This window comes from Syzygium oleosum, unplaced genomic scaffold (genome assembly GCF_021117445.2).
Source record: "Syzygium oleosum isolate NSW1041296 unplaced genomic scaffold, Sole_v2.1 Sole_v2.25, whole genome shotgun sequence".
Lineage (NCBI taxonomy): Eukaryota > Viridiplantae > Streptophyta > Magnoliopsida > Myrtales > Myrtaceae > Syzygium > Syzygium oleosum.
In genome coordinates, this window is record NW_026607509.1 from 5,061,989 (window position 1) to 5,085,591 (window position 23,603).

General features: G+C 40.3%; 3 protein-coding genes across 4 annotated transcripts; 1 reads left to right on the forward strand and 2 right to left on the reverse strand.

Annotated features, from left to right (window-relative positions):
* Nucleotides 1-418: 418 nt before the first annotated feature.
* On the reverse strand, nt 419-3,216 carry LOC115687599 (F-box protein At5g51380-like). Its single transcript, XM_030613229.2, has 2 exons — nt 1,691-3,216; nt 419-1,188 (listed from the first exon to the last, which is right to left on the reverse strand). Exons 1-2 carry the CDS (start codon nt 2,884-2,886, stop codon nt 921-923), a joined length of 1,464 nt encoding a protein of 487 aa, XP_030469089.1. The 5' UTR covers nt 2,887-3,216; the 3' UTR covers nt 419-920.
* A 578-nt stretch (nt 3,217-3,794) lies between these two features.
* LOC115687575 (structural maintenance of chromosomes protein 6B-like) lies at nt 3,795-19,774 on the reverse strand. 2 transcript variants are annotated; one of them, XM_030613198.2, is made up of 29 exons: nt 19,380-19,774; nt 18,884-18,989; nt 18,583-18,716; nt 18,165-18,220; nt 16,846-16,932; nt 16,460-16,780; nt 16,001-16,120; nt 15,358-15,492; nt 14,433-14,509; nt 14,237-14,312; nt 13,839-13,913; nt 13,589-13,693; nt 12,634-12,803; nt 12,460-12,562; nt 12,240-12,352; nt 11,167-11,371; nt 10,160-10,288; nt 9,936-10,050; nt 9,768-9,853; nt 9,571-9,666; nt 9,021-9,157; nt 8,831-8,933; nt 6,714-6,793; nt 6,510-6,588; nt 6,314-6,371; nt 5,546-5,643; nt 5,299-5,393; nt 4,445-4,522; nt 3,795-4,304 (listed from the first exon to the last, which is right to left on the reverse strand). In XM_030613198.2, exons 1-28 carry the CDS (start codon nt 19,525-19,527, stop codon nt 4,465-4,467), a joined length of 3,165 nt encoding a protein of 1,054 aa, XP_030469058.2. In that variant the 5' UTR covers nt 19,528-19,774; the 3' UTR covers nt 3,795-4,304; nt 4,445-4,464. The 2 variants fall into 2 exon arrangements, with proteins under 2 accessions (XP_030469058.2, XP_030469059.2); XM_030613199.2 differs by having other exon boundaries at nt 3,795-4,354.
* A 1,883-nt stretch (nt 19,775-21,657) lies between these two features.
* LOC115687559 (zinc finger protein ZAT9-like) lies at nt 21,658-22,652 on the forward strand. The gene has a single exon (XM_030613171.2). The coding sequence runs from the start codon at nt 21,658-21,660 to the stop codon at nt 22,639-22,641; it is 984 nt and encodes a 327-aa protein (XP_030469031.2). The 3' UTR covers nt 22,642-22,652.
* The last annotated feature ends 951 nt before the right edge of the window (nt 22,653-23,603 follow it).

Consider the following 23,603-nt stretch of genomic DNA (forward strand, 5'->3'; position numbering starts at 1 on the left):
TCCTACACTTAATCGGACACTGCAGGCTGCAAGTATGCGAAATGTCATGCACAAAATGGTTCTGAAAAATCCGGCGGACTGCTATCGCTATAATGTCTGTTCTTTCAGCATCACAATCCACACACAAAAGCAAATATGCGGTCCAGCTTGAACGAGCAACCAACCAAACCATTCATGACCTATTTAATATGCTGCCCGCTGTTACCGCAAAGGTAAAGCTATACAAACCATCTGCACCGACACGTTTGAATCTCTCATAAACAATGTTACAGTGGGTACCTAAAAACCGGTAGCCATTTCCAAACAAGAAGCACCAAGGAAGACTTTCGCTGGAAACCCCCCATTTGGTCTGATTGACCAGAATTATTATGCTAAGTAGATGATTCTACATTGCCATTCCTCATTGAGCAAGACTTCGTTTTGATAGATTCTTCTTCATTGATAAGCTGAATGTGAAACTGTTACAGGATAAAGAGGACTAGTCCTAGTGAACATTGTCTTCTCCAAACTACTCTACGTACCTCCATCACAAAGCAACTGACAGATTTGTCAGTCTCCAAGATACGATTTGTAAGAAGTACATTTACACTAACACTAATGGTACTAAAACATCAAAGGAATTTTGCAAATTCGCCATTGGAAATTTGTCGAAGCTTTGATCCCATGGCAGAATTACTTGTGGCGATAACAAGCCTAAGAGATGGTCAAACCAAGCAAGTTGGCTATCCGACTTGGCAGACTTCTTCGGCACTGGAGGTCGGAGCTCCCACCTGATCCGTTCGATTATCAAAATAGACGGCAGCAATTATGACCTAGGCGTTACATTGAGTTGGCACAACAAAATCCTCCTCACTAGCACTCTAAATCCCCACTTAACAAATCTAGTTCCAGGAGCTGATTATAAGTTAGCGACCCCAGTTTCATGTCCGCTTGAAAAACTTGCCACCTCTCCTTCCCATCCCACTTCCCGCAAGACTTGCCGCAAGGAGAGATTTGGTGTCTGGCCTCCATTTCAACTCTTTAAGAACCGAGAAAAGTGTTGATAGTGCTGGAGAGACTTCATTGTCCTTTATACTTTTACATGATATAACTCTCAGACTTTGAAGCTCCTTCCAGGAAAAAATGACGGGCTCTAAGCCCTCTGTCGTCACTAGAGAACATCCTTCTAAAGAAAGATATTTCACCCTCCTGTAATATTAAAATTTCGATCATCAATTTGCATCACCATATTTAATACAGACTAGTTCATTAGGAAAACACCAAGTTTGTAACTGAAAGCATCAATGCAAATTGATCTGGACAATCCTATAAAAAAAAGCTCCAACTTTGGGTTAGATAACAGAACGTGAGAAAATCCAGAACCATCAGTCACTGCAAGTACATCTATGAATATATAACATTTCAAGGTTCAAGTGTATGGGATCATGCTCTGTCACCCGCCAACCAAACTGTCTCAATTCTTAAAAATAGTTTGGAACACGGGGGATTCCTCATCCCACACTAACCCCAAAAGGAAAAAAAGAAAAAAGGCAGACCAACAGGGAAAATGACCAAAAGAAAACCTAATTTAAGTATGAAATATGTAAAAGGACAAATTCATCTAAATCAGTTTTTCGGTTAGCATGGGAAAGGAAATTGACTGGTTGCTTCAATATTAATAGAAGACTTAGCAGCTTTGGGGACTAATTACCTGCAAGAACTCGCCAAGCTAAAGATATCATTATCTAAACCCCAGCAGTCCTGCACAAAAATATCCCTCACAGCATGACACACCATAAACAGTGCCCTCGCACTGTTTTTATCCCGCAAGTGGCACTTCTGGAGATGTAATCGCTCAAGCGCCGGACAAAGACCCAAAAACTCGTCCGGCCCTGGACTAGAATCGATGGTTCTACAAGACTGGAATCTCAAAGTCTTCAAATTCTCACAGTAGGAGAGTCCTGCCAACCAACCACCATCCATCCTGTGATCGCAAAGGGTCAATTCCTCCAGCATTTGACAACACTGCCCAATGGCTTTAATTCCGTCAAAACTTCCCTCACATCCAGAAAGCTCGAGCCTCACCAACCTCCTACACCCTTGCGCCAAAATAGTTAGGCCAATATCAGTAACCCAAGAAGCATAAAATCCATCCACGCTCCCAACCAATTTCAGGATTTGCAGATTCTTGCAACCAGCAATTCCACGCAAAACATTATCATTACACTTGTGCAATTCCAACTCCTGCAGTGTCAAACACTCTTCAGCCACACTCAGCAGCCCCAACTCACTAGCACCAACCACCACAAGCTTACACAAGTTGGGGCAACCATTCGCAAGCATTTTCAATCCCCTGTCAACAACCTCGACAGAGAGCAAATTTTCTTCGAGAATGCGATAAATGGGCGAGAATCCCGTATTCAAATGCATTGAAATACTACCGCGATGCAACAAAATGCCCGAGTTCCGGGGCGACACGACGCAAGAGCGGCTCAAATCGACGTGCGTCAAATTCGGGAATCTTACAATCAGCCGACCCGATTCGATGAAGCCCCAATCCAGGACTTTCAAGGACCTCACGAGGCGACCTTGGAGGTTCAGCCAGCGCTTGCAGACGAGGAAATTACAGAGCCTCTGCAAATCGGGCAGCCTAGCGAGTACGTTGAGCAGGACCTCGTCGGGTAACAAGAGGGTGCGGTCGATTTTGGAGAAATTGGAGAAAAAGGCCTGGGCTTTGGGGTTATCAGGGTCTTTGCTAGAGAGGGGAGGGAGCTGCATGGTGAAGATCACTTGGTTGAGGGGCTTGGAGCTGGTGGTGTTCTTGACCCAGAAGTCGGACCAGCCGGAGGCTCTTCGCTTGGGCTTGGGGCTAGGGTTTGATTTCTTGGGCGATGGTTGGAACGACATGGCTCTTCTTCAAGGCGCCGCAGCTCGTCCTCCTCCTCCGTTTCTTGAGCTCAAGCGCCTTCGCATCCCCTCCCTCCCCCGCCCTCTTCTCTTCTCTTCTCCCCTGTCTAATATCCTTCCCCCTCTCTTCACTCTCCAGTCTCTCTACCCGGGGAAACGTTCCTCGGGTGCGTTGCTGATTGCAGCTTCTTCTTCTGCTGCGGTGGTGATGTATTCTCCTTCTCTCTCCAGGTTTCTCTCTCTAGATTTGCATTTGAAGATGAAGAAGATGAACAAGAACAAGAAGAGCAATCTCTTTTTCTCCTGTGTGGACTTTCTGGCTAACGGACTTCTGGGGGGCTGTGGGGTCTGGAGATTTGAACAAGGAGGTATCGTTTTTTCTCTTTTTGTTTTTTTCTTCGCCAGATTTTATCTTTCGAGTATTATTAATAATCATTTTTATTTATTTATTTTGGGGAATGCGCATTTTCGTGTGGCGCTTCTTGCTTTTTGTTAACATCTGCAGATTTTGTACTGTGTTGTTGGGTGTGCGTGCGGGAGAGACTGGTAGCGGTACGTGATTATCATCTAATCACGTCACGTGTTTCCATGGACCTACCCTAAAACTAAAGGTACGAATCGCATAAGTGTCATCGATTTCCAATCCGACCCGAATCATAGGGTGAATTCAATTCACCCCGAAGTAAATATTTCCACTGGAATTTCTCCTAACTCGACGAGTCGATTCGGATATTTCTGTCTCGTTCACCCTTTATCCAAGGTAGGTTGAATGAAATATCCCCCGACCGCTTCGCCCTTGATTGGGGCCATGTCAATCACAAGTTACCTACATATCGCAGAGGCTTTCACACGGATAAGACGGCACTGACTAAACCATCGCTGATCATCCAAGTCAGAACTCTTCCATGTACATGAAAGGATCTAATTTATTAATCTATTGATATTAACCCGGGTCGTCCAGAAACAGTTCTGTGCCCATGCGAAGGACAAAGTGCTTTGCGATCGGCATCACAAGTCGTACATTTTCAGATGGAACCGCAAGACATGGAGTGTGGTCGTAAGAATATTTAACCAAGAAGCTAATGTCTCATAAATAACAATTGAAGAGTTCAGATCACATATACCAAAAACTGAGACCAAATCTCCCACTCCGCTCGAGAAAAGCGCTAGAGAACTTCTGTTGAACAGCACAAATCAGAACATCACACCCAGACAGCAATTTCTCCATCTAAAGTCTGCCCAGCCCTCTTAACTGACCCTTGCTATGAATGCTGCAGATGGACATGGAAAGATGCCTTAATCAGCTATGTTCTTCACAATCCATTTGCAGAGTATTAGTGTTTCCCGTTCAGGCAACTTAGCTACTTCCAAAAACATGCTCATGGCCCGTGCTTCACTCCTAAGTCGCCTTCTAGAATCTATTTAAAATCAAACTTGAATTGAAGATGCATAAAGTCCATCGGTAAGCCTGTAATAGCACAAAGAGTAGTTACTCTCTGAATAGAACGTAATATGAGAACCAAGAAGGCATGCAAGTGGTCCATCTTAATTTACACACCTGAAATTATGTATCACTATTCAAGAACGAGGAGCTGCCATCTGCTGCTTCTTTATTTTCTCTCCATGTTTTACCATGCTGCATCAAAAGCCCCAAAAAAGAAAATCAGATTTGGCCTATCCTGAGACCAAATTCACATTGAGTCACTTAGAATAAGTCCTTTATTGCAAGCATATCGTATCACAAGCTTCATTTTTCGCAAGTTACATTTCGACTTAAAAATAATCGCATGCCTCGTATTGTGTCAAACTGGTTTGAACATATGCATTTCCACTAAATGAAAAGCACATCCACTTCTCACACGTGGACTACCAAGACTGAGTTTTAAAAACTGTTTCGACTGCTCATGGGTTGGTTCTTTGGTCTTGCGTTTCTTAGGCTCCAACACTGCATCAATCTCTCCAGAAGTAAAAAAAAGACAGCCTTCAAAATGACATGGTTATACCCCATTTGAGAGCCATTCAGACTATTTCACGACCAGGAAATATGCAGTAGACAAGAATAACTGAGACTTGAATTCTGGGGCATTTCGACTCATCTCTTCGCTTGGCTTCTGATTCTCCCTGGACATAAGTCACTCTCGATATAGTTTTACAGCTCAGCAGCAGTTCTGGGCGAAAAGAATTTCTCTCTAAAATATGTTCTAACGCCTAGGAAATATATTTTGTGTAGCATTTCCGTGAAATTTTTTTTCCCATGTAGTGTCCCACCCAGAGGGGTACACACCCTCAGAAACATCAAGCAAAATGCTGATCGAGCATTGTTTTTGTAAGCAATGCAAGTCTAACCTAAAATGAGGGCCTTATCCCCAAAGTACCACCTTATACAAAATGTGTTAATTGTTGAATCGTTACCTAATATCATGAGGTGTAATGAAAATCCACTGAGCCCCATGGGCTAATGCAAAATCAACAAGAGTGTCCAAGCTGATTTTCCGACTGACTGCATCCTGAAAATATACTCATCACGCGTCAGAAAGATATTGATGGGTGTACCGATCATTTTCCAAATACCACCAAGTGCTGTTCAACTGTCAAAAAACTGAAATTTCCATGTGAAAATGCAAAAGCACACGGACAACATTAATGAATACAAATTTACCATGAACACATCAAACTCATCCATTGCTCGAAATGGAGCCTCTGTCATCTCATGAAGAGCCAGTGCAAAGCATAGTGTCGAGAAAGATCGTTCTCCACCTGATTAAAGATAGATACAAAAATGAAGGCAGCCGACAATGCACAGGATCTGTATGCTCGCAGACAAACAGCCCAACCAACCGACATGCAAGCCCACATGCACATGCAGCCAAACACAGGAACGTACACACATATGCAGATGAGCCCACATGCATGCACAGACAAGTTCGCCGAGCATGCCCTACATTGGCTTTATACTTTGGGATCCATTCGCAAACAATTCACTTATTCATCAGTAAACCTTCCTGACATAAAATCTCGCAGCCAAGCATCTTGATGTACCGTGAGTTTGAAAGCAGCATGATAAAGAGGCTGAACTACTCTCCTTTCACTTTTTTAGCATAAAATTCTTAGTATTCCCATAAAGGAAGATATCACAAAAGTATTTCTGCTATATTCTTTTGTTTATCTCTCAGTAATAACAGTAATCATGTGGCTATATGCTCAGAAGAACCCAGGCCCAGACGAAAATGCAAATAGCTTGTAGATATGATTCAACTCCAATTACAGGTTATGTTTTAACGTGGTCTTAACCAAAGAGAGCTTCTGAGGCTTATTAGACTAGACTCCAACAGGGGTATGCATAAAACAGCCAAGTTGCTGTTTCTCGTCGGTTTATAGTAAATACATAGAGAAGTTATCAATAAAAAGACAAATACAGAAATATGACCTGAAAGTCCTCTGGTGTCACGGACAGTGGTACTTGATGCATCTTGGGGCATTCTGACCTGATAAAGAGAGTAAAAATGATGAAGGCATACAAGCATAATTCTGGTTTATCCACCTAACTAGGTGTGAGGCACACTCAAGTAGCAATTAACACAACTTAGACTTATAACATTAATAATTGATGCAAAATGGCTTACCTCTACTGACAAGGTCTTTTCTTCGTAACTGACTTTAATCTGGCCACTGATACCTTTCTTTGCTAAATGTGCATTAAATCTGATAATAAGAAACTAATTGAGACAGGCTCAAAGTTGTGGTTTGACTAGTGTAGCTTCTCTAAGAGGAATCACTGAATTAAATGCTAAGAGATATCTTTAATGCTAAGAGAGAGATATTCATACTGCCAAGTCAGTTGTCGCTTTAAAAGGGTTGCATTTCTTTGAAATTTGTCCAACCGCAACTTGAGAGCTGTTTCGCAAGCCTGGTAGACAATAATTTTAAGAAGGGGTTCTATCCGAGAACATTAATTTTGCATGCACGGATGAAAAAATTGCATTTAAAGCACCAAATATATGATGGGAAAGTCAAATATTCAAGAGTCACAACATAAGAGAAATTTGATGTGATTATATAGATTCAGAATTCATTGGTGAGGACCCTGATACATTTATGTAGGGCCAACACTGACAAGGTGTAAAAGCAGCAGGAAAAAACAAATAGATAGTTGGATGTGCCTCCGCTCAGGCAGCACGTTGTTTCTCCAAGTCCAGAGTCAGTTGATCAATAAGAAAAGGTGCAATTTTTTATTTGGATGAACTGAAGAAGTACACTAACATGTGGTATGATGACAACAGTGAGGTCAAACAAACCTACAAAAAACCATATGGAGCACTGGTAATTCTGATAATAAAGGCAGTAAAACTGATCTAGCATTTGCAGTCAGCAATGTCAAGTTATGGCCATGCATGAATTAGATAGTTTAAAAGACTGAATCGAGATGATCCATTGATTGTTTGACAGCAAATGTGTGAAAAAAAAGTCTAGAAGCATGTCAATTCACTCAAATCGCAGGTGAAAAGAGCATAAACAGGTTAAGAATGCAATTTACGGCAAGGGGGATAGTGCCCCCAAACTTCACTTGGCAACTACAACACTGAAGTCGCATGTCAGATCACATGCTGTTTCCTAAGAAGAGTCTGTTTCTTCTCATGATTTTTCAGACCCCATCAGGCTTTGACTCCCCTGAAAGGAGTATCTATGAAAGAAACCATCAAGCAATATCACCTTAATTTACTTCTTATAACTTTCCATCCAACTTTGTCGCATCCGTTATGATATCTCATAGTGAAGATAAAGAGAGTGCACGTATATTAAGGAACATATATACAGCTAATTCATTGTACTGTTGACTAATTACTGCCCCGTGACCAATACCCTGATATGTTGGCAATAATTGGCTCATTGCCATGAAAAAGCAAGAGGAATGAATTGCACATTCATCCATATTCAACTCGACTAGAGAATATCGTTGAAGCCCACTTTTCAGAATATCTAAGTACTTGAGGAAAAATTGATCAATCTAGTTTTTTGCCCCATTGATGAAGAAGGGCCTCATAAACGCACTGATAGCCCCAGCAAAAAGATGACTGCAATGTTACCTATCTATCACAGTGCAAATATGAATCAATTCCTCAAACTAGCAGTGATTAAAAGGGGCTTTGTCCTTTCAAAACTTACCGAACTATTTGGCATGTTCTTTTGAATAATGACATTTTCAACGATATTTTACTCATCCACGCTGTGACACCCTCCAATCTCCATTATCCATAAAAAACATGAAAGAACACCAAGATATAGCCATTGTAGTCCCTGAGTAATATATATCTAAAGTCATTCAGGCCAAAACTAGTGGTGAAGGGAGTTGACATGGGTCCAGTCTATTTAAAGAATAGGTCTATCACTCATTGTTGCAATGAAATTCAAACATTCAAGTTTTCATCTATGGCAGGGTGGAAGAAGGTACGGACGTGGATTACATGAATAGAATTGCCAAAATACTCAAAAGATAAAAGGACAAGATAAATAAGTTTGTGCTGGAACAGTTTGGATGGTTAGGTATTAAAATATCCCAAATGGTTTGTCCAAAGGATTTTATCTAGACCTTTTAAAGAAGTTGTCTCGTTCTCAATAATTAGTTAAGCTTTTGGATTTGACATTCTAATCAAAAGAGACAAATTCGAGACATCTCAGAGAACTGCTATTTTATGACCCCTAGAAAACTCAATCCACATGTGGCAAATAAGATTGAACAGCATAAAAGCTAAAGGAGTAGCATCTCTCCTATTTCTGGCCACTGCAAGGAATAAATCCAATGGAGCAGTTGAGTCAGTACAGTTCACACTTCACACCCATCACAACGAAGCTAGATTACAGGGAACTTTCGAATATGTCCATCGCAAGCGTACCTTGGCAATCATAACTTTTAAACAGTAAAAGGTTGGATATAATACAAACTTACATTCAGCCTTTCCCGTAAACCTGTATAAGTTTCCAGCTTCCTTGAAATTTTCCGCTGCTTTTTGTCATGTAACATTTTGAGATCATCGATAGATTCAGAATATCTGCTCAAATAACCAACATGAAAACAGGTCATTCAATATTGAAAGCTTAGCTGCTCTTCAGGTGAAACTGTGAATATGCATCCATACTGTTGGCTCTCAAGCTGAAGCCTTCGCTTAAGTGTGTTCAGTTGAGCGCTAAGCTGCTCTGGGGTACTTCCGTCCCATCCTCCTAGAGCTTCAATTTCACTCTCTTGACATATAATGGAAGCTTTTTTGCAATTCTCCTGCAAATTACCAAGCTCATGATAAACATTTAGAACTAGCCAAATAGCAAAAACCAATCATGCAAGAATAATATCTGAGGCCAAATTTGAGAAACATTACAAGCATGACACGAGACAGATTGACTGTAGCAGCAAAACTTTACAAATTTACAGGCTGAAAGAAACAATGGAACCAAGGAGATGCTAGGACTTGTCACTAAGCACAGCTGATATTTTTAGTCTGCACTCTGTAAGCCCTTCAAATTATCAAGAAGCATCCAGCAAACAGACCTCACAAACTACAAAGAATGAAAAGCATGCTTTATTTGAATTCCTTACTCAACAAGACTAAGTCCTCATTAAATTTAGATGCCTTTCCCAATATAATGCTCCATCAGAATGGAATGTAAAGCTCAGAGAGGGACATTACATACCGTACGATTATGTTCAAGCTCTCGATGCTGTGCCTCTGCCACTTGGATATCGCTGAGGACTTTAGTACTCATGATACCTTCATAATGGGTCTTTTCCTTTAAATGAATAAATAATACTGTCAGAAAAGACGGTGTATAGATGTTATAGAATTGAACTGAGCACTAGTACATTACTATCTTTAGGGTGACAGACATACCGCTTCCACCGAGCTAATGGTACTTTCAACCTTCATTAGCTCTCTCTCTGCATCTTCAAGAGCATCAATTTCCACTTTTGCTGATTCTATGTTTCCAAAATAAATTCCAAGCATCAACTATGTGTTCATAAGGGCGAAATAGAAATGTTAATGCACTCGCAGCAGTACCACATAACTCCTCAAATGCTAGTTTAAGATTGTGAGCATTCTTGTCCACATCACTCATTTTGAGACTGATTTTCTCCAGCAGAGTTTTATTTTCTTGTATCTCATCTTGCACTTTCTAAATGGCCAGCAAATAAAACATATTTAATAGGAGAAGCTAGTTAGATGACATGAGATAATAGTAAATTCGAATGAAACTACAAAACAAAAGGGCTTGCAAAACGAACTGAAATTTCTTGATGCAGCTCATCAACATCTGACATTGATAGGCTAGATTCAACAACATTTGTCTTCTTCAAATCTTCCAGAGCTAGCTTCTTAGATGCTAAATCCCTCTCCACACTTTTGCACCTCCTCTATCCAAAGCATATAGGAGATCATGCAAAAAGAATGGAACATGAAGGTAAGATATGATGGGAAGTTAACTCATTTCTTGAAAATAGCCATTATAAGGGTATTTATAGCAATAGAAAGTAGCTACCATCCACCTAAAACCCCTTTTTGGACCACAAATATAGCCTCAAAAAATTCAAAAACCCTCTTCCCACTGATCACTAAAATGCCGAATGACAACACAAGCCGAAAAAGCTATAGTGAATGATGCATGTCCTGAAACCAGAAGATAAAATATGTTCCCCTGTATGAGATTAGGCAATAAAAAGAATGAGACCCAGTGGCCTGGATTCAAGTAGAAATAGAAAATGCATATATGCCAAGACACATATAGCGAGAGAGAGAGAGAGAGAGAGAGAGAGAGAGAGAGAGCCACAGGGAGAAGGGAGGAGGGAGGGAGTCTGAGTTAAGTTTCATCAGCAAGAATTTGCCACCCTAAGAAATTGATCATTATCAATATCAGCACACCCTAATGCTTGAAGTCACTGACTTAAGTGGATATAGTGTTAACAAAGGAGGAGAATGAATAATATGTCGTTACTCAGATAATTAATGATGAATTTGATAATGTCCATCAGGCCAATTGGGACAAAAGGAAGATATCTCTATTCAAAATACAAAGGGCAAGAAACATCTCAACCAATGGCAACATAGGAACCCAACCCACGCTTGGTGATCCAAAGAATTGCGCAAACTCTTCCATAACACCGATTGTTGCATGCACAATGCATACTAGGCAGAAACACAAAAGCAATGTTCACAACAAACAGAATGGGTCACAAAACAAAGTAGAGACACACACATCCTTGCATACATCACATCATCAGATAACTCTTTTTACCTTTACAGTCTGAAGATCATCCTGAAGATGATGGACAGAAGACTCTGCATCCCTTTTCCTCTTCCTACCCTCATCAGATTGTACTTTCATTCTCTGTGCCTCTCTTTGCAGATCTTCGATCTGATCATCAAATGAGCCACAAAGACGACCTGTCCTTGCTCTCTTGTTTGGAGGAAGAGTCGTTTGGACAGACCCCCGAGAAAACCTAAGGGAAATCAGAATACAACTTCTGATATGGGACTGGCAAGCTTATCTCCAACAACTTAACTCCATGCCTATGTCCTACAAAATTCAACAACTTAACTCCATGCCTATGTCCTACAAGTTTAGGTTGAACTCCACTGTCTGTTTCTTGTCTGTAATTAAACAAATTCATTTTTCTTTTTGCAGTATAAAATATTTCTCTATTCAAATTTCATTCTTCTCCAAAACATGATATTCTTTTGCATTTAGTGGGACAATGTCCTATTTTCAATGAAAATATTGAGAAATATCATGAAATATAAATAGAAAATACCGATTATTAATATGCAATAACCTTTAAGTCAACACGATAAAAATTCTCTTCAATAGATTGCAAGACGGCCACTTTATAAATTTCCAACACTTATTCATTATATCCATTTCCAATTTATTTTTCACTCACAATTCTTGCTTTCTCTTCTAAATCATTATAATCAATTTTTTTCTTTAAGGTTTACCTCAATTTTGTTCTGAATTTGTTGAATTTTGAAGGGACGGATTCATTTATTGTATATCTCCTATCCTAAAAAGTATAAACCTCAATTTACAATTATTTCAATCAAGATATAAATCTAGATTTGCAGTGAAATCATAATTGTATATTTGATCTTGCTTTTCCCTTAGAAACAAATGAAAAATTTTATAGTTTGTAGTCATTTGCAAACAGTTAGTTTTTTTAATAAGAGACTCTAAAAATGCTTTTAGTTCTGTCACTTATTGACTGGATATGTAAGTTTCCACAATTCTACTACCACATTCACACAGCACGAATAAAAAGGAAAAGCAAACGCATGCATTGAAAAGAGAGAAAAGCCTTGTTAGCCTCTAACATTTTGTAACCATCAAGGGTGTAAACCTCCTTCAGGTTTGAGATATTTTGGTCAAAAGCGACTTTCTTCCCCTCGTCATAATCTCTGACAAGCACGTGCCTTTCAATAGAACCCTGGACATATTTATTCAGAGGGCATGTGCATTACAGCTCTATGTTGATAAACGTGAAGCAAAAGAGCGAATTCATGAAAATTGCATGGGACATTGCATAAAACATACCATATCCACCAAGACATTTAGCACAGTGTCACTGTCTGACCGTAAAACAGAAAAAGTCGTGGGGTGCTCAGTCTGCGGAAGCATGTTATGTGGTAGAGTCAACCTACAAAAATGGTCAAACATTAAGATAAAAGTTGATTAAGAGAAGAGTTCAGATAGTATCTATGGATCTACCTTGGTCTTGAAAAGTCATATATGATGATCTGAAGGTTGTTATAATTTGCATCCTTCGCACATCCTCTCAAAACAAGGGAATCTTTATGGTTTGTCACAATAAAAGCATTGAGCAGCCTCCCGATGGAATTTTCAACAGCTGGAGCCCATTGGCCACCATGGATCAAAGTCTACATTAGGCATGAAATGTCTTAGCTCCAAACAGGAAAAGTGATAAGAGTAGACTGGGGAGAAAAAGCATTAAAGGAATTATCTATAGGATTTTGTTCAACGAGTGCCCCAGGGGTACTAGTTAACATCGACAGAAAAAAACTTTGTCGGCTTCAAAGGCTGTCTTTCTAGTGCTATGCACAACCAAGAGCACCGAAAATGGATATTTTCTTAATTGGAAATGGTTAAGCGTTGCCTCAAGATCCTTCTCTTTACTAGCAAAGTCACATCTTATAGATTAATCTGTCGGTAAAATATCAAGCACCTGAAGGATTTACTTCAGTGATAAAGAGCAAAAGCACCAGAATCAAAGAAAGGGGTAGGGAAACGGCAGAGTGACGGCATGGTGCACATGTGCTGCCCGTTTTGGGAGTAAATGAGACTTAAGTGAAGCCATGCGACTGGTGTAATACATGTATGTGTACATCTCTCTCTCTCACACCCCCCCCCCCCCCCCGCCCCCCCCAAGCCAAAAAAATAAAACAAGTTACTGAGGAGTACCAATAAACAAAGATGCTCACGGCAACCACTAGTACTGCTGCAGAATTCAGAGAAAATAATATCCACAATATCACATAAGACTCATAGAGAGGGAGCGTTTTATCAGAGAAGAAAATCACATAGGATTGGGACAACTGCAATCAAATTATTGTATCCAATAATGTCTCTTTTCTTGAGAACTTGAGAACGTGACATAGATCATTACACATAAGAGCCACATAAACTATTTCAGGTCACTACTAACCAAATGTGAGCCAATGGGACCAATTGGTGCTCTTGCAAACTTGCTCTGATGTCTTTCAATAACACGTAAAAGATGGATCACCTTCTCTCCACCAAAAGCCGTAACCTTTCAAGTGAGAAGAAGAAAAGAGATTGTCATAGAAATGATGGCGGGCAATAAGAGCGCACAGAAATAACTGCTTTCTTCATCCTAAAAAATTTAGGATCTCTAAAATGAAACTAAGGCAAGGAAAGGAATTGGCAACCAGCACCTTATTGATTTTATGTTGCCTGAGTTCACGGATGTTAGTAGAGACCTCACGCTGCTTCTTCTCAAGGTCTTCAATCTACAAGCACGATCAATTCTTATATTGTCAAATTAATTTGAGAAGTGTACAATAAACTGTATTGGTAACAATTATTCCATTAGCAGATTTGTAACTCCTATTGGACAACTGTGAAAAAAATCAACATCAAAGCAAATAGAAGGATTAAGATACTTAGCAGTGCTGTCAAGAAGTAGCACAAAATAAAATAGTCCTGCATCACTTAAGATTGTACCAGCAGCTTGAACAACATATTTAGTATAGATATGCAACAAAAAGCAGAGGGAGATCAGCACTATATCATCTCTCGTTGATATGTCTAATTACCCTGCATACTTCCATACCTCATTTGTGATCTTTTGTATATCATCCATTTCCCTTTGAATTTTGTCTGACAAGGCACTTTCATCTTCATTGAACCTACATTTGTTCATTGAATAAAGTGGGCATAAATAATTCTGCAAAAGATATGCTTGCCAGCAGAACAAGTGCCATTTAATGCACCTCATAAAAAAATTGCACTAAATAAAAAAGAACTACCCTCCGAGTTTTGAAATCACCGCATCAATCTGAGATTGGATTTCCCTGACATTTGCTTCTAGCTCAAATTCTTCATTCTGAAACATCAGAAACATCATTGATCTCAACAAATGGAAATGCAATGCCCCTGTACTGATTATGAACTAGCAGACCAACTTACAGCATTAGCATGCAGAAACACACAAAAGAAGAAATATGATACAGACATAAAGACTTTTAAACTGGTTGTTATATAGGCCAGTAGATAGTTATTTTTACCCAAATATCGTTAGACTTTCTAGCAGAATTACCCTAACGTGATACTGAAGCTATTTTAAGAATAGCTTTCAAAAAGGAAAAAGAGAAGAAGAGACTGTCACGATGGTACCGCCCACGTGGGCACAAGGTTCAGTCAGTGGGGAGTAAAAAAGAGTAAATATGATAAACAAGCAAACTAAGAAAACAAGAACAATTGCTGATTAAAGGGGAGGAAGAGAGAGGAGGAGGTGAGACTAATGCTGGAAGACCTCTCTTGGGTCTTACCGTTATATAAAAAGCATACTTTCCTCAAACAACTCTAATTTCTGTTCAAGGCTTTTTCAAGATGATGACAGGTTGGGCTTAAATACCCATTGAACTAGGCATTTTCCGTGAGCATTGGGTTTAGCCATGTGTAAATAATTGTTCTAGTAAGAGGTAAATGAGACGATGTTTGCTTAATTAACTATATAAATGCATAGAACCTTGCAGCCCCAGCTTCCCACCATTCTCTCATAGTGGACAAGAGTAAAGACCCTTGAAGTTCTTTTGAAATGGGAAAAGCATATCATTCATGCATGGGATCTTTGAAAGAGACGATCATCAACATGAAATGAAAAATCCATGTATTGTTCCTCGTCATTCACCAAAAGAGCCATGAGACAAGTCAAGGACAGCAGAAACAAACCTGTGTGCTCTGAAGTTGTTGCTCCTGCATCTCCTGAATTTGCTTTTGAAGTGACTGAACACGCTTGATCAACTTTTGGATATGGTTGGTCAAGCGACCATGCTCCTCGCGGAGCTCATGGCGCTCTCTTTTAGCCTAAGTAAACAAACCGTCATTTGCAAGAGACATGTCAATGCATTTGGACAGAAAAACTATAAATTCACTAGAGATTAAAGAAGAGAGTAACACACATATAAACTGACAAAGATAGATATGACTTAAATTGATTAAGGAAACTGATAATTATGGAAAAAACAAATCTCCACTAAGGAAATATAACCTTCCAAGCCGCAGAATAGCAGATTAGCACATTTATATTCATATGCAAAGTCAAAATGACTCTTCATTTGGAAAGTACACAAGCAATCTCACTTTTCTTGTTCATGAAATTCAGAAAGGGATGATAGTTGTTCTTTCTGAGAAAGGGCCAGTGGTGCAATACTTTTATTCAGCCATAGCCAGCATTTGCGAGGACCATTGAGCTTAGACAGTCATTGATGATTAAAGGATCTAATGTTAACAAAAGAAGTAGAAACCAACCCAATCATCAACAGAAAACAGTTCTTGAGAGCATAGGTATCTAGGTATGAAACAATCATCATACCAAGGAAAGACACTGCTGCAATTCACTCTTCTTTTTCTTCACTTCAGATGTTTGTGTCATCAGATGCTCGATCTGCATTTTCTTCTCAGTAAAAGATTCCCTCAACCGTTCCAGGACATTCTGTGAAAACACAAACACAACATAGATTGCTTCCTGTTCAATTAATCTGGATGGGGAAAATTAATGCAAAGACAAAATATTTCATTGATTTTGTCACAACAAAATGTAATCTTGTATATTTGTTAGACGCTCAAACCCAATTCATCCAACCAAGGGCTAGTTTGCCAAGCACTTTGATAAGCGGAAGCTGAAAACAATTATCATTGTTAAAGTATCAGACATTGCTTGTCTATGGGGTTTGGCCAGTATCAAACAATCAATTTCTTCCTCTATTTTTTTCTTTTTTTTCTTTTGTTGTTTTAGTTGGGAATGAATAACAAGAAGAAAGTCAAAACTTACATGCTGCACATCAATTTTAGCTTGGCAAGCAGGTATGCGAGCTTTCAGCTTTTCAATCTTTGAACTTTGTTCCTTTAGTTGCCTGTCTACATCATATACCCATGCCCATGCAAGTTTCTTCTTCAGTTGTTGTACCTGCTGAGAAATTTCTTCCACGAGCTCCATATTTTTAATCTTGTCAACCAACTCATTGAGTTCCTTCTTTATTGGTTCTATTGTAGCCTCCAATTCCTCAATAAGGGACTTTGCTGAATCCAAATGTTCGCGGATATTTTGAAGAAGATCATTTACTTGCTGAAGTAGTGTGGCCTTGAAAAAGAACTGAGACGCATACCCTTAGTCAAGCAGCTTTACAGAATTGTAGACAGAGGACGCATAGTTTTTACCTTAAATTTGTCTTTGGCATTTCCAGAATGCAGAAATTCTCTGCTCTTGTCTTGACTCATTATAACACAGGGATTTTCTACATCAATCTGCATGAGAAAAGCATGGCTTCTGAGCGCAATTGTGAAGGAGGTAAAACTGAAAGGTAAATGAAACATGTTCTAAGATATCTCAGCAGTCCCAATAATTCTGAACTAGAAAAGAGCAACGCAGTCAAAAGCCTGGATAGAGATCAAGAGATTTTTCTTGTTTCTCAAACCAACCAATTTCGAGCACACAATTGCATTTGTACTTCAATTATTTCCTCTCAGCTTCTTTAGTCAGCGTCGTGCTGAATATTCGCGCACCCGCATGTGCGTGTGTGTGTGCGTGCAAGAGGGAGAGAGAGAGAGAGAGAGAGAGAGGGAGGACCCTAAATCATCAGGGTTATTAACAAAGAAAAGCTAAAACTTTTATATTCACAATAGAGATACATGTAAATTTTGAAATCAATGGATTCACGGCAATAAAAGGTTTCACAGGTCAAGTGATAGATTCGCTGGCAATTCTAGTAGGTTTGTATGGTTTAGGTCATGAATGGAAATCTTAAAATTGGATTTATAAGATATGAGTATGCTAGAGATACTAAGACTTATTTACTAAATAGGTTTATTAAATGATGTGGCAAACTATAATTGGTTATTCATGTTAATGGGACCATTTAAACACCCAATAGGTATCTGCCACATCAACATAGGACCGCTATAACTAGATTTTCCCAATCTTCCATGATCACGCACCGGAGCACGATGGGTCAAGACCACATTGAACAAGCGTGCAACCACGACCTATAAGTGCTTGAAATAAAATCATTGGCTTGGTGCAAGAGATGAAACCACTTAACATGTTGAGAATAACTCTAAAAAAGGATATATTTCATTAACGTGTCTTGGACTTTACGTATAATTGATTGACACCCTTGTTAAACAAAATCTCCTCGGAACCACCTTCAAAGGATAGTTCAGGGGTACACCTGTCACCATCAAATCATAATTTAAAAAGCAGAGAAATCCAGCAAAATTTCATTGAAACACTAGGGTGCCCATATCTTTCTAATGGTAAATGTACTGGCGTTTTTCAACTGGAAAAAAAATGGATAAAAGTAACTGATGACTTAAGAAAGCCGGAAAGTAACAGAAGGACCACAGAAGCCTTCTGATCAAAGGATTTAAATATTGGCATCGCACGTGTTTATCTTTAATTAGATTTACATGTTCTTAGCGTCCATTTTTGTCATCCACTGTCGGAGGCTCACAATTTAAGTATATGGTAGAAAACTCACATTAAAGTGTTCGATGAGTTCACGAAGCTCCTCTTTCCGACTAGCAACCCTTCTTCCTGCAAGATGACTCGGTAAGGAAGAAAATCAAGCAGAACTTTTAGCATCAGCCACCAAGACAAAACGAATTAAGGTCCAAGGGCACAACTTTGAACATTTCCGTCACTGAATAGACAGTAGGACTCTTAATTTGCATGTTGAAATGCAGCTCTACTATCCATCTGCTATATCAATAGCTTATTTCCCTCTTGGAAGGAATATTAGAATCGCCCATTGAACTATGTGTAGACCAAAAAGTTTAAAAATGATGATCGAATTTCAGGTTCTCAGACAAGTCACCAGCCATTAAAATCAAAGACAAGAACTTCCTTGGTACAAATCTCATATGTATAGCCAAATAACACAGGCATATAGTCCAAACCTTGGCAATCCTTCAATGCCATAGAGCCCGTAGATTCAGATATCCGACGTTCTATTGTAATGATATCTCCATATAATTCAGGCTTAAAAGCATCCTCTCCATGGTTTTTCAAATCAACTTGAACGACAGCCGAACTAGAACAACAACAACAAGTAACAAAGAGCAACGTTAGAACTATTAGAGTATGCAATTGAGTGTCTGCACTTGTCTTAGAAACCTGACAACTTGCAGTATAGTGGTAAAAGAATGTTTCTGATAAACATATTCAAGAATCAGAGGGGCAAGGAGAAAAGCACAAGACCTGCAACCGGTTTTTATGAAATCCTTCAATGTGGAAGCCCTTTGAGTACCTTTGGCTCGGCATCCAAAGGCAACACATAAAGCTGTCAGTATGGCACTCTTCCCACCTGTGATGCAACAAGTGCAACAGTAGCTCACAAGTTAGATGATCCTTTAAAGTTGAAAATTACTCATGTTCTTGACAGCTTGAACTCGACTCATGCGTGCCTAAACCAAGTCTCGCATCACCTAACAAAAACTGAAAATTCCTGAAGCTTTATCAGCCTCAAACTAATTAAGCACCAGGCGATTCCCTTCATCATAAAATTAGAGCAGAATTCATGCGTAAAAATACACCCCGCGCAATCTCGAAAGCTGCAATAACAAAACCCTTCGACGATACAGGTAGATAGAGCAATCCAATTCTAGTTCGGGAGCGGATCGCCAGCTCGCAGCGCTCGCGAACGAGACGAGACGAAACAGACGTGAGACGGGTTTGAGAGGAGGGACCGACTCACTTCCGTTCTGGCCGGTGATGAAATTGACCCACTCGCCGAGCTCGATTTGGAGACTGCTGTGGCACATGAAGTTCTCCAAGCGGATCCTCGATATAGTCCCCGCCTTGGGCCGCGCCGGAGGCTCGGGGAAAACCCTCGCGTCCCCCATGGGGATCGGAGCTCTTCAGGGTCCTTTTCCTTCAGCAGGAGTGCATAGAAAAAGCACGGAGCCGTCGATGAGGACGACGAGAAGCGCTGACGCCGAGACCGGGGGGACGCCGATCGTCGCCTCTTGCGGTCGCCGGCGAGGCCGAGAGGGTTCCGATCGCCGTCGCCGTTGGCTTCTGATGCCGAGAAGACGAATGGCGGGAAAGGGGCACTACTACTCCTTCGGCGCAAAGAGCTTAGCGTCGTGATTTTCCTTTTTTCTTTTTTTTTCATGGGCGCCCTATTTCTACTTTTACACGACTACATCCACACTATTTACACTAAATAGACAAAACTGCCCTCGAATTTTCAGTTGCGATTTAAAGTGATGGCTCTACCCTTCTCTTTTTTCTATTTAGAACAATTATCGTAATTAAACATTTCACATGCTTTGTTTTTTTCAGTGTATCAAAGAAAAGCGCATTCTCAAATATTCATATTACGTTTTACATGCTCCGTATAGAATTATCTCACCCATAATAAGAGTATAAATTACTTAATAATTTATCCATAAATTTGATCGCCAACGTAAAAAAGAACTAGATTTCTTGAAAATTTCTCTTTTCGACAAAATAAATTTTTATGGAAGCAGTATCTAACAATAGAAAAAAGTGCCTTTGATATACATGAAAAATCTATAACAAACAACAACTAATCATATGAAATTCTAAATTATGGTAAGTAAATCCTCTATAAATATAGAAAAACTAAAAAAAGGTTAATAAAAAAATTTGGACCACCAATTTAAATTGCAATAAAATGATAGAGGGTAAATTTGTCTTTTTATTTATGTTTTGCATTTCCTTCATCTTGCAATTACGATTCAACCCATATGATTTTGCTAAATTGCAATTTATTCCACCTCTAGCTGATTAAAACCAATATTCAAGGTTTAAAAAAAACATTCTAGTCAACCGATTGGCTATTGTCAACTCCTTCTACAAGTATTGAGCCAAATAAAGTCAAGCCCATTTGGGTGCACACTTTATTTCTTGAATGTAGGGAATGAAGGGAGCAAGTACATCTAACACAGAAAAAAAGTCTAAACCTATTATACAATTACCAATTCAATCATAAACTTTTTTATTTAACAAATTTAGTCACAAATCTTTTGATGATTTGCTAATAGGTTGGCATCCACATTAGTGATTTCTGATTTATGACTAAAGTGATCAAATTAAAAAGTTCTTTATTGAATTGGCCGTCGTACAATAAAATTAAGACTTTTTTTTATAATTTCTCTACAATGAAGTGAGACAATCCTCGGGCTATGTTTGGGAAGTGCAACAAAGTTTGGGCCTGGACAATACCGGTACGAATCAATAACTGATAACGTAAAATAACCACAACTAGCGCCCCGTGCACCTGCCGTACATTCATCAACAATCGTACAAGATGTTGCTCCAAATCATCGTATTCATTGACTACTTTATCGCGACCACATGTGATTTTACTTTCCTAACGCGTCCATCCAGCTAAATCATCCAAATTCAGATAAAACTGACGCGGCATGTAACCTATGTACCATCGTCGATTCTTCTTATCCTTTTACATGGCAAGAGTTAAAAAGGGATAAATCTCAAGAGATTAGGCATTTGAATGAATGCCAAACAAACAAATTAGACTAGTCAATCCAGCCCATTTCGCATGAGATTTTCAAGTGATTCCATATTAACAAACGAGCAAGTACTTAAATTTACTTACCAACAGAGGCAGATTCATCTCCCAAAGCTTAAATGCGCCTAACATGATGTCTATTGTACACTGCATAAAGCCTATATAAAGCCCAACCTAGTAGTGTTAGTTCACACAATCTCATACACAGCTGAACTTTACACGATCTTTATACACACAAACATGCACAGAAGGTCTTGCTGCAATGCATCCGACGGCCAGGATCGCAGCCCACAGCACCAGGACACTGAATGAGGACATCAAGTAATTAACCACATTCGCCCTCGACCTTCTGCTTTTCCAAAGCCCTCCTCCTTCGAAGTCATTCTTCGTCACTTGCTAGTTCTCCATACACTGCATCGCTCTTTCGCATCCATCTTCGCCTGCTCGTTCGTCGTCTTTGTCGAAGAAAGAAAGGATGGAGAAGAACAGGGTGTGCACGATCTGCAACAGGCGCTTCGCCAACGGCAAAGCCATGGGAGGCCATATGAGATCTCACTTCGCCAAGCTCCCGCTCCCTCCCAGGCAGCCGTACGTCCAGCCCGAGTCGGCCCCACCGCCAGCTCTCTCTTCGTCTTCTCTGCACCGGGATGGGAAGGACGTTGCCTTGAAAGACTTCTCTGGATCGCTGAAGCTTTATCATCCTCACGACCCATGTGCCAATTCCGAATCGTCCTTCGTCGCCAGCACGGATCCTGCCCTCCCCGACAAGGGGAGCGAAGCCGAGTCGCAGAGGAACCCGAAGGGGAGGAGATCGAGCCGGCGCTGTAAGCCGGCGAGGGCCGAGACGTCGGAGCAGGTGAGTTCGGCCTCCGAGACTTTTTCCGTCGAAGATGTCGCGCTGTGTCTTATGATGCTGCTGCGAGATAGCTGGACCAGAAAGGGCAAGGAAGTAGTTCAAGAACTGGTGGACGAATCGGCTGAGGAAGACGAGAAGGACAACGAAGATGATGGCGACGACGATGATGACGAGTCCTTTAGCGCGACGCAGGCGAATCATCCCCATCACCCCAAGTACTGGTGCGAGACATGCAACAAAGTGTTTAAATCTTACCAAGCGTACGGTGGGCACAAGGCGAGCCACAGCCACAAGAGGATGAAAATGCTTGAGGATATCGAAAAGGAGGGGGTCGATGGTGGTGCAAAAACCAAAGCTTTAACTGATCAGAGATTGTTCAAGTGCCCGTTCTGCGACAAAGTGTTCAATTCAGGTCAAGGACTCGGGGGTCACAAGAAAGTTCACTTCTTGAATAGTGCAGTTAGTAAGAGCAACAACAACAACAACGATAACGATGCTAAGAACAAGGTCGGAGAGTGTAGGTTAGATCTTAACCTACCACCATCAACCGAAGAAGAAGGCAGCCATGAACCGGTTGAGTCTTCTCCTGTTTCCAGTCATTGAAGAAGAAGAAACGTTGCGTCCAATGAACCAGGTAGGTTAGGTCTGGTTCATTTTCCTTTCTTTTCTATATTTCGAGTCCGGAGAACGAGGTTTGTAATCTTTGCTGGTGCACAACTTCGATCAATTTCAGTTTCGATTTGCATCTTCGTGTTAATACATCCCTTTTCGAGATTTCTGCGCACCTGAGGTTCTGTCTTGCCATTAAGACGAAAAGGGTCTCTGAATTTCACCGAGTCACGGCATCTTGTGAGCTTCGACAGCATGCAGTGCAAGTGCAAACCCTCTCCTATAGCCTAGTCCTCTTCTCGTTCGCCAGTCTCGTATCTTCTCGGGGTGCTTTAACTTAAATGCGAATTCATTCCCTCTATTTAATGTTATCTGCGAGTTAAACAATTTGGGTTGATATCCGATGATGTTATCTTTGAGGATCGTCGTTATGAGTTTATCCTGAGGAAAGCGATGGAGTCTGTGTGGCGGGGGGAGGGAGAAGGGGAAGAAGAAGAAGTTACGAGAGGAAGCATTGAAAGCTGCCACATCTGTTTCGCAGAGCATATCCACCTGATTCTTTGGCTAACTGTTTCTTCCTCATTTCTCTCGTCAAAAGATCCCAAAAGTCAGCGAAGCACTTACTGAGTTTTTGGCTTCTTGATACGACGAGAGAGAGAGAGTAGTTGCTGCTGCTGGTCTTGACTACCACGCCTCTCCATTCATCTTCTACGATGTGAATTTGGACGTGCGGGTGATGTTAAGTACGCTGCAATCTCGGTACATATTATGATCGATATAGATATGATACGTTGTAAACACGCTTTCAAATAAGTGGATCGCACTCGATCCCCGATATGAAATATAGAAAAATTTAAGTAAAGGCGGCTACGTTGTTCTATCTTGAATAACGGAGTGCTTTGCACCATCACACATCAAATGCAGCAACTGGATCACTGGTTCATTGTCATGCGTGT